General features: G+C 40.5%; 1 protein-coding gene across 2 annotated transcripts in view; it reads left to right on the forward strand.

Moving 5' to 3' along the window:
- Positions 1 to 2,662: 2,662 nt before the first annotated feature.
- The window catches only part of pard6a (par-6 family cell polarity regulator alpha), a 23,241-nt gene continuing 14,564 nt past the window's right edge, over positions 2,663 to 11,339 (forward strand). Inside the window, exons 1-2 of one of the 2 annotated variants that reach the window (XM_024282726.2) lie at positions 2,663 to 3,030; positions 9,221 to 9,446. In XM_024282726.2, coding sequence (XP_024138494.1) covers positions 2,962 to 3,030; positions 9,221 to 9,446 — 295 coding nt within the window. In that variant the 5' untranslated portion in view covers positions 2,663 to 2,961. The remainder of the gene's footprint in view (positions 3,031 to 9,220; positions 9,447 to 11,339) is intronic. The other variant, XM_024282725.2, reaches the window with a different exon arrangement.

Raw genomic sequence — 11,339 nt, forward strand, 5'->3', positions numbered from 1 at the left:
AATAGGAAATTTGCTCTATAATCCGATGTGCCTTAAGCATGAATTCTGGATGTGCACTAATCTCCCACTGATGTCTGGTGGTTCACGGCTCTCAAAAATCTGCCAAAATGTTTTAGTACGACTTTGATGAAGCTGCACTACTGTTTTAATTTGAAATAGAAAATCATTTCGTTTTTCTTTAACCATGAGAGCCACAATGGAGGGGTCAAAGAGCCTCCACGGAGACCCCTGGACTGAGAACTGAGATAGAGACACAGCGCTGGCATGGACTCTGTGAGTAAATTCAAGTATTTTAATGCGTATGTTGATACTCAGATCGATACACCTACTGTGAACATGTGATCACAGAAAACAAAAGCAGGGCAACACAAAGGAAGATGGAGCTGAGAATCCCTCATCAGTGCAGCTGTTTTCAAGACCAGACTGAAACCACGAGGAAACCATTGTTAACAAAGACCCAAATCTTTTCTATGAATTATCTAGAACGGAAAGGTTTCTAAACAGATCAGAGTCACACGTCTATCAATCTGTCTAAAGATGTAACTCTGTGAAACGAGAGAGCTAAAAAGGTTGCACAACATAAAACAAATAAAAATACATTTTTTACCTGAAATTGTGCCCACAAAGATTCAGAGAGGAATTGAAGATCCAATGAAGGAAGCGTTTCATAATCAAAGGACTAAATGTGGCGTTTGGGAGAGACCCTGTCAGACTGCAGCTTCCTCTGAGTTTTCCTTGACCTCTATTTAGACCTTATTTTCATTTTACTCCACAAAAACACAACTGGAATCTGGATCAACACAACAGGGGCAGAAAGTGAGATTTCAGGATATGAACTGAAATCAGACAGGAAGATCAGAAATGAACACACAGGTTCATGTGCAAAGGTTTGTACCCCCTCCACACACACACACCATCATCCAAGTGACTTCTTTTACAACCAAATGACTCCTATCCACTGTCACACGCACAACTGGATCCATCAAGTGCATCAAAACAACCCAAACCTGTGTCTGCAGGTTCATGTGTGGGGGCCTAAAGAGCTAAAGACAAAAACTTTTTTGGACTTAGGCTAATATTTACGCGCAAGCTATTTTCAGTTTTTTAGGTTATTTTGAAGTTTAGCTATTTTTTCAGCTACATGCTAGCTGTTTTGGCTAACTTATGTTTTATTTCTTTTTTTTTTGTTTTTAGGCTAATTTGTCATTTAGCTAATATTTCAGCTGGCTATCAGCTTCAGCGTTTTTAACTATCAATTTCAGCATCTTCAGTAGTCAAATTCAGCTCAAAGCATTCACACTATTACCGCAGGTAATGCTATATATCTAGTTCATAATTATGTTAAGGGCTGCACGGTGGCGCAGTGGTTAGCACTCTTGCCTCACAGCGAGAAGGCCCCGGTTCGACTCCCGGCTGGGACCTTTCTGTGTGGAGTTTGCATGTTCTCCCCGTGCATGCGTGGGTTTTCACCGGGGACTCCGGCTTCCTCTCACCGTCCAAAAACATGCTTCATAGGTTAATTGATGACTAGGTGTGAATGTGAGAGTGACTGTGTGTGTGATTGAGGCCCTGCGACAGACTGGCGACCTGTCCAGGGTGTACCCCGCCTTCGCCCATCAGTAGCTGGGATAGGCTCTGGCACCCCCGCGACCCCGAAAGGGAAGAAGCGGTCAAGAAGATGGATGGATGGATGGATGGATAATTATGTTAAAAAGTTACAGTTTTAAATATTTGGTTTTAGAGAGTTCAATAAATGTGTATCCTGTTCGGCCCAAAACCTAAGGTGTGCTTTGGATTTTGGCCCCTTGTGTGATTGAGTTTGACACCCCTGATCTAGAGTGAACACTCACAAAACTGAATGTTATCATTAATAAACTGCTGCACGGTTTAACCAGCAGAACAGCATCACTGTTTTTATTGATGTGACATAAATGAGGCAAAACACACACAAAAAATGAGTAAAAAGTCATTTAAAAATGACTTTTTTTGCTAGTCATTTAAAAAGAAGTCATATAAAATCTCAACAGTATTATTTGTACTTTGGATCTTTCATTTTTCATTGTTTCTTTTTCTTAAATTTTATTTAAGTTATGATTTCCTGAATGTGTGAATGTTTAAGTCTCCATCGTGTTCAGTACAGGTGATTGAAGTGAAATGTCCCTGAAAGGATTGTTGGTGTTCTGTTCCGTCTATGCTCGTGACTCTTCACGTCAGGAATGTGTCAAACAGAAAGCTGCAGGACTGCATTCTCCTCATACTCGGAGCGTGAGCAACTCCTGACGCCTCAGGGTGGAGGATGGAGGATGGAAGGTGGAGGATGGAGAGTGAAGGACTGATGATGGAGGATAGAGATAGAAGGAGAGATGATGGAGGATGGAGATGGAGAGAGAAGGAGTGATGATGGAGGATGGAGAGTGAAGGAGAGATGATGGAGAGTGAAACCTGAGGATGGAGAGTGGAGGTCCTGCTGCTGCAGACATTGAGCCTTTTCAAACATTTGTCCCTAAACTGTGAGAATCAGAAGCTCCTCCTGCAGGTTTGGGCCTCAGGTGTGCAGCAGGTGAACTCTGTCAGGAATCCTCCGGCGGGCAGGGGGCGGGTTCGGCCGGAGACAGCAGCGGCATGGTCCCGCCCCCTCCGCTGAGTCCTCCGGGCTGCTCGGGGGTGAGGGTTGGGGGAGGGGGTACCGGATTTACCGGACTCCACCTGTCACGATCTCTGCGCTGTTCCGCTGCGCGTGCACGCATGCGCGTGTGGCTGTGGAGGGGGACGGACGGGCGCGCGCAGACACGGAACGATATGGAGCTGACCGAACCGGTTCTGGAGCAGGAAACCGGAAAGCCTGCGCGCTCTCGCCGCCGCCTCCTTCATGGTTAGACTCGGGCGAGCGGAGAAGGAAGCCGCCGTGTCCGTCCCGGAGGACGCCTTTCCCCGCAGCAGACCGGAACGCCGCGCCGCAGGATGTCCAGAGCGTCGCAGAGCCGCACGCCCACCCGGGCGGCGGAGAGCGTGGTGGAGGTCAAGAGCAAAGTGAGTCCGCGGCGGGAACGGCGGCGAGAGGGTGGGGCGCATCCGCGGCTCGGAACGCGCGGTGCGCTGCGTCCCCGCCGCTCCGGTTCACGGTCACGCTGAGAAACGCGCCGCGGAGATCCGCCGCGTGGATCGGTTCTGCCCTCGGTTCCGTTCAGCATCCTCCGGTCAGTGCAGGGGCGGATCCGCTCTCTTTAGGGCCCCACAGAGACAGAGCCTCTGGGTCCGCAGTGAGCCCCCCTCAGTGGATTCTGTCAGCAGAAATACCACAGATCTGTTGGTGTTCCTGAGACCTTCAGGTTTGGACCCTTAAACCCAGAGCTCCAGTGTCTATGCTCTTTGATTTACTGGAATAAGTGACAGTGATTCTCCTGATTCTTTCATATGTTTTTTTGAAAACTCAATCACACTTTCAGTGATTTCAGCATTCTTGGTAACAAAACGTTCAGCTTGTTCAGGACAATACTGCTTTTATTTTTGGTATCCATAAACTGTTTGGTGTTTAAAATATTAAGCAAAATATACTCCAAAGGAAATGAATAAAAAAGGCTTCAAATTTTAAGTAAATTACCAACAAGCCTTTAAATATATTAATGGGCTATGTTTTCATTTTTTATAGTAGTTTTGAAAAAAAAATGTTTAGCTTCTATTTTAGCATCAGACTAACATTGTTGGCTAATTTAGTTTACTGAGGCATTTTAGGCAGTTTTGGAGTGTAGCTAGTATCAAAGCAATGGGCTAGTTTTTTGGCTAATTTTGCATCTACTGAGGTTATTTATGCTAATCTGGAATCTAGTTAATATTTTAGCAGCATGCTAACGTTTTTGGCTAATTTCCTATCTACTGAGGTTTTTATAGGCTAATTTAGAGTTCTATTTAGCAACAGGCTAACATTTTTGACTCATTTTGTTTACTGTGGAATTTTAGGCTATTGGAGTTCAGCTAGTATTAAACAATGTGCTACCTTTTTTGGCTAATTTGGAATCTACTGAGGGTTTTTTGGGTTGAGTTTAGCTCATATTTAAGCAACACAAAATATTTATGCAAAATTGGCAAGTATTAGGGATTTATAAGCAGTTTTACTACAATTTTTTTCCCCGAAATTTAGGTCAACTTCAGCGCTCTTTCATAGTTCTTTAATAAAATTTACAGTCTTTTAGCTAATTTAACATTTTGCAAATAGCTTTTGCATTTTTAGCAATTAAAATAAATTGCATCGCCATTTTCAGCAAAAAGCTTCAGCATCTTCAGCGACTACTTTCAGCAAAAAGCATTCACACTAGCATTATTACAGGAAATGCAACTTTTCTAGTTCTAATGGAATTACGTTAATCTTGTTAACAATTTCACAATTACAGTATGTTAAAGATTTTGTGTTTAAGTTTCACTGACGACGCCTCAGGTGTTAAAGGGTTAAGCAGCTAAAAGAAAAGCGGGATTCCTCATAGTTTTTCTTTGTTTTTGTTTTTTTATCTTTCATTTCGTCAGTTGTCCACAGGGTTTAGATGCCCTTCTTGACACAACCTTTTGTCTTTTGAGTGATTCGTATCTAAAATATTTTAATCTGGTTCGTAGCTTTCCTCTGGCTCTTTGCTGCTTGAGGATCCCTGAAAGGTTCTTAAGACTTAATATTTAAGAAAATATTTGTGAATAATGGTCTGGTTAAATGGTAACTGTCTGGATAACATTATGCTTATTCCTTGATTCATTTCACTTAAAGTAGAAAATAATCAAATACTTTGGTTCCATCGGTCAAAAACAGTCAACAGGAAAACAGAAAATTCCTAAGCTTTTGGGGAAGTTTTGCCTCACCAGCAGATTTTTTTAGAGATCACCAGTGATCTCTAAAAAAAACCTTTTCTTTTAAAAACAAATAGATAAATCATGTTGATGAGCTTGAGTGGTTTTAGCGAATGATGGAGGAGTGTGTGTGTGTAAAATAAATGAGGAGCATTTCAGAGTCAGGATGTATGAAGCTGTTAGTGTTGGATATTAGCTGATATGTTGTTCAGAAACCAGTTTGTAATAATGGCAGAAATAATCAATAATGATCAATTATTCATGTGGAAACCTTTAGGTTTGTTTGTTTGTCTCAGAGAGAGGTGGAAATCTTGAAGGACTTCACGATTTAATTCGATTTGATTCAGGAGCAACGATTCGATTATGAAACAATTATCAATGCATCCCAGATCGGCATTTATTTTATTTATTTTTTTGAAAAAATGTTTTTCTTTACTACCAGACTTATAACCAATATGACTAACTTTTCTCCACCAAAGTGTATTTTTAATGAAAGACCAGAACTTGTTAAACTTTTATTGAGAACATAAAAATTCTAGATTGAAAAATATTTCATTTGATAATCAAAAATCGTTCAGAGCTTAAATAAAATGTTCCCTGAAGTCAACAACCTTAAATAAGATAAAGTTACATTTTATCATTAGAGCAGTTTTAATGAAACGCTCTTTAATTCACGTCAAACTAAATAAATAGTTTTCAGCTAGACGCACAATGTGATAGTGCAAATTTGTTGTTTCCTACTTATTTTATTTTGCTGTGACATAACTTACACACGCATGACTATTATCCATCTGATTCTCGACGCTATGACAGCCAAAATGCTTCCAAACAGTCGCTCTCAGCAAAGTCGTGGCCGAGACGAGATCTGGAAGGTCAGCCACGTTGTGCGCTCCTCCTTCACGTTTAGATCTGCTTGTTACTTTTACTTTAAATCATAGACATTTTCTGATTATTTAAAATTCATGAAACGATTCAGAATCATTTATGGATCATAATCGATTCATCTAAAATAGATTTTTTCTCCCACCAGTACTCAGAGGTTAAACCCCGACAGTGACAGGATGCTGATGCGTTTGGGGTCATTGCAGGAGTTCAGTCGAGCAGAGCTGTGAGAATTATCTGCAGTTTTTCCAGTGCTATATTCTATTGTGATGATATTATGGTCTGTCCTGAAGGGGGTCAGCAGAGCAGACAGCCTCAGATCCTCTGAGGGAAGATCGGAACAGGATGTCCCATCATGCATTGTCTGTTCCAAACCTCGATTTAATAACTGTAAGACACCGTATGAGGTAAAGGGGACTCAGGATGTGAGTGTTACGCTGACCCAGCAGCAGACGTATGGATCTGGAGATGTCTGTGGGTCTGAAGATTTGGTTGCTTTATGTTTTATGTCAAAGAAAAGCATGCTGGTGTCGTGCACTGAAACATGGCTGCTAACAGCTGAGCTGTCAACAGGCTCACTCCAGCACCAGAGGAAAGCTTTGAGTTTTCTGAGGAGCTCTGTGTGTGTTTGTTCGTCATGAAGGCTGTGCTGGCTAACTCAGTTCAGGAGAGCTTTTTAACCACTTCCACCGGTCCAGTCCTGTCGTCTACGGTGCCAACGTTAAGCTTTCCTGCTGTGATGAGGAAAATGAATCCAGCATGTCTGAAGAAAACAGCTGCACATGCTCCAGTGTGTCTTTACACTGTAAAATATCTCCTTTGGATAACAGTGCAGTTTGTTCATGTGTGTGTTTGTTATGCCGAACACAATTTTCCATTGGCTTCTCTGGGAAATCAAGGAATTTCATTTAAATTATCGTAAAAAAAATAAATAAAAAAAATTAGGAAAAACCGATAACTAGAGGAGAAACTCCAGTAAAATGTTATTTTTTAAGGACCATGGCTATGTCCAAATTCCCTCCCTACTCACTATACAGTGTGTTCGCCATTTTCTTTTTTGAATATTCTTTTTATTGATTTTAACATATAATAAACGACAACAACCACTTAACCCCCCGCCCCCCACTGTAACTGCACCAGATTATTACAACAAAGAGAGAAATTATATCAAACAGTAGAAAATAAAGTTGAAAAAAAATGACCTCCATAAAGTTCACTATTGTACAGTAACAATTAGTCAGAGCCGTACAGGTACACAAACGTCCTCATACAAATCTATGGCAGAGACATTTTAGATAAATAGATACCTAAATGAAATATCCATTTGGAGAAAATGAAAAAAATTAAATAATGATATTAATAATGATATGGAGACAGTAGAGACGTACTGAGCGTCCAAATCCACTAACTCCAAAGTCGAGTTTACTAGAAATTTCCCAGAAGTCTTTGTGAAAAACTTGCGTTCATCAATGCTCACTAGATTAGTGAATATAGTCCACAATGCATTGGGTCAAACAATTTTTGCGAGGGGAAAAAAAACATGTTTAAATGATTTTTTTTTTTAAGAATCCATCCACATTTTCACCATCAGAACACAGTAGAGTCACAAATAGATGTGAAATGTTTGTATTGATTCAATTTTCACTCTGAAATCAGTGACATCATGTCCCCTGTTTAGCAAAACAAAAGTAAAGTAGTGATCATTGTGTTGGAATTCCTTTAAAATCCAGGGCACTAGAAAGTCCTGTACTATGTAGTTCTTTAGTAGTTAGGAATTGGGTTGAGAATTCAGACATAGCCTGTGTTTTTTGCTAAGTTTGTTGTGGTCCGGAGGACTCAGACGTTAGCAGCATTGTTTGTTCACCAGCAGATCGTTTGTTGTGTTTGTGTTCACTATGCACACTAACGGTGTACGCTCTGATCTGAGTGACAATACTTTGATTATTCTGTAATAAAATCCATCCAAAGCCTAGCCTGTAGAAACACATCTTTAAGTCGAATAATGTCCAAAAAAATCTGTAAATCTCAGGAAGAACTTCAGGTAACAGGACTAATAACTATTAAAATATACAGTACTGAATCACAGTAAATCATACTAGCATACAAGCTAACAAATTCAAGATCTGGAGTAACTTCTACATTCCATCCATCCATGAGCAAACAAGCATGGTTTCCTGATAGTCCTGACCCTTCCAGGCTTCCATACATGTCTGTCTCATCGCTGTCTGCTGACTTCAGCAGCAGCAAATGGAACAAACATTCAGAGCTCCGTTCAGCAAAAAACGGAGTAAATGGTTCAGTGTCCAGCCCCCATACCCCCCCATCCCACCTGCGACACATACACACACCTCCTGACTTCTGATTGGTCCAGACCTATCATTCTTCAAAGTGGAGCCTTAGATTTGGAGGGAAAAATCAAAGATACAAAAAACAGGAAATAGATTTTACCCTTAGATTACCAAATTTTCTGGTGTATGTCACAGTTTTTTTCATAGTTAAACCGGGGTGTGACTTATTATATATTTGCTATTTTCCCAGTAAACACCAGTTTTCTTTTAACAGTTGTTTCTTCTAAAAACCACTAGAGAGCGCTGCATCTGAAGTATTTGCTACTGACAGTCGCAGAAGAAGTGTCGTCCAAAAGAGAATCTAATTGTTTTCCTCCTAAAATTTGATATTTTTCTTATACAGATCAAAATATTAGTATTCTTGCATCTATTTATTTATTTTTAGCCACACTGCGCTTGGCGGATTTGTTCTGAAACGTCTCACTTTTCTCCTAAGCGTGCGACTTATATATGGTTTTCTTCTTCTTGATTAGATATTTTTTGCTCTTGCAACTTATACTCCAGAAATACGGTAGTAGTATTTTGAGGAGTTTGATCACTTTTATGAAATATTAGTGAATAAGATTTCTTCATTTCTGTCTGCTTTAAAAAAAAAGCGTCAGAATTCACACTTTGTAACAAATAAGTTCAAGCATGGCCAAATTGGTCCTGATATTTTTATAATCAAACATAAAAAAAAGCTATTTGAATTACTTACCAATCCAAAATTATTTCTGTTATTATATGTTCATAGTTATTTTTTGCTCCATCAATGATTTGTAATTGTTGGTATTTTAGTGCTAAACAAGTTTTTTTATCATTATTATTGTGTTTCAAGGACGTTTAGAATACTTTGTTCTAATCTGATCCTATTTCCTGGTTAATACTAGTCATAAAACATCAGAGTTGTGAAGAAATGTTCGGTTGAACTCTTTCGTTTTGACGTTTTTTATCATTTGTGCCCCTGAAAGAAGCCATGAGAGCTTCCTGGAGCATAGATGGGATCATTTGCATGTATTTCCCTGACTGGTTAGTGTACGCAAACAAACTGTAGAAATGAAACCGATGAAGACCAGACGCAGCATCAATCAGGATTCAGCTGAAGCTGTTTGCCCTCATGTTTGTCATTCTGACATCTGTCAAACTTTGAACCCTCACCTGATGCTCCTCTTCCTCTGCAGTTTGAAGCAGAGTACCGCCGCTTTGGCTTGAAGAGGACTGTAGCGGGAAACTTCCAGGAGTTCTACCGCTTCCTTCAAAGCATCCACCACATCCGGGGGATGGACGTGCGGCTGTGCTACGCCGACATCCACGGAGACCTCCTTCCAATCAACAACGACGACAACTTCGACAAGGCGGTGAAATCCGCCAATCCACTGCTGCGCATCGTCATCATCACTAAGACAGGTAGGAGTCGTTGTCAGCGCCATAAACCGCTGAAGCTTTCTGCCCTCCAGGGGGCGCTCCACTTGGATTATAAAGTTAGTGAGTCACATCTGTATTTGACTTTGTTCTTGGCTGAGTGTTTAGATCTCAAAGTTTTAATGAAACAGTTGAGGTGAAGATTCACAGCAACAACCTTTGCTGGTTTTAGCTGCTGAGTCAGCGAGGTTTGGAAGCAGCTTCTCCAGGTTTTTGGGAGGGTTTAGAAACAAAAGCAGTTAATGACGTCATCACACAGCTATCCTCAGAAGATCTCACAGATCAAGGTTATTCTTTAGGCTTCATCCCTTTAAAATGTTCTAAACCAAGTCAGCACAGGCCAAGAATCCGGCTTATCCGGAGTATGAAGAAGAAGATCGAGGCCTGCATGCAAACGCAGCTACTCAGCTCAGCTCAGCTCCAAAGCCACGCCCCCTCAGAGGAGATTTTGGAAACAGAGGCTTCAAATCAACATGAAAAAACGTTATAATCCTAATTAAAACACTACTGGGAATATGATTTATTAAATAAAAAAATGTTCATAGGGGATCATAAGGAAGTTCTGGCAGCTTTGATCTGTCCCACAGTTGCTGGTTTGAATCCTGGTTAAAGATCGATTTGGATGAAGAGGTTTTTCAGATGGTTAATTTGGTCCACTTCATCTTTGTTTCTCCTCTGAGTTTTTGTTTATTTGTTCACCTTTTGACATGTCCTCTACTACAGCGAATCAGCTTTCACCGATCCACGCGTTTGATTTGTCAGAGAGTTTCACGCCGAATGCTCTTCCTGACAAAAGCGTGAATTTTCCCCGGGCCGGGACCGGGACAGAGAGACCCTGACCCGGCTTCCTTTGGGGCTACATAGTTAAGACAGTAGCTTGAAGGGCTAGAGTGTGGCTTGATAAACTAAATCTGTTGGACCAGCGTTTGTGAGTCTGCATTCTGCTGAGCATTTACAGCATGTTTACGATTCACTCCCAGAATTCTTCTGGTTGCTGATCATCAGAAAAAAAAGCAATTCTTCATATTTTACTATCTGAAAATGGAACAGAATAGAGATGACAATTTTCAAAGAAACAACAAAAATGTGTTAGTCTTCCAGGTTGTCTGATGACTTGTCCTTAAATTAGATTTTTTTTATTTTTACTGGTTAAATAATGGTTTAATATATTTCTTTACATTTTTGGCTTTTTGCTGCTTAAAGTCCCCTATGACATTTTTTTTAATAAAAAAAAAAGTTTTAAGTAGTGCTTTAATTATGATTATGAAGTTTTTAACCAAAATCCTATGACCTAAATGTCTTAAAAAGCCATTTTTCATGTTGATCTGAAGCCTCTGTTTCCAAAATCTCTTCTGAGGGGGCGTGGCTTTTGGAGCAGAGCTGAGTAGCCCCGCCCCTGAGCCCCCCTCATCTAATTATGATAGCTCTGTGTCTCACTAGCATAAATCTTCACCACTGCTACATCAAAATGCTCTTTCATTGATTTACAATCCTTTCCAACTGCGGTCAAATGAGCCGCCGTTCACATTTCCGTGGTCACATCAAGAAGCTCCGTGGAGTCTGGTGGAGATTTTCCAGCGTTCTCAGTCCTGCTACCGTAAGTATTGGATGAAACTCACACCAAAAATCCAGTGATGCTGATTTGACCACAGAAATGTGAACGGCGGCTCATTTGACTGCAGTCAATGTGAAGATACCATCTTCTCTTCTCCAGAACCTGAACTAGACACTAGGAACAGATGAGGGTTTAGTGCATGTGCAGCAGAGCTGTTGATGGAAAGAAGATCATTCATTCAAACAGAGTCTGTCCGAGACAGTTTGATTGACAGATTTAAAAGGAGAAATACTCAGAAATGAAAAAACTAAATGATTTCTTAT

Source organism: Oryzias melastigma, linkage group LG6 (assembly GCF_002922805.2).
Source record: "Oryzias melastigma strain HK-1 linkage group LG6, ASM292280v2, whole genome shotgun sequence".
NCBI lineage: Eukaryota > Metazoa > Chordata > Actinopteri > Beloniformes > Adrianichthyidae > Oryzias > Oryzias melastigma.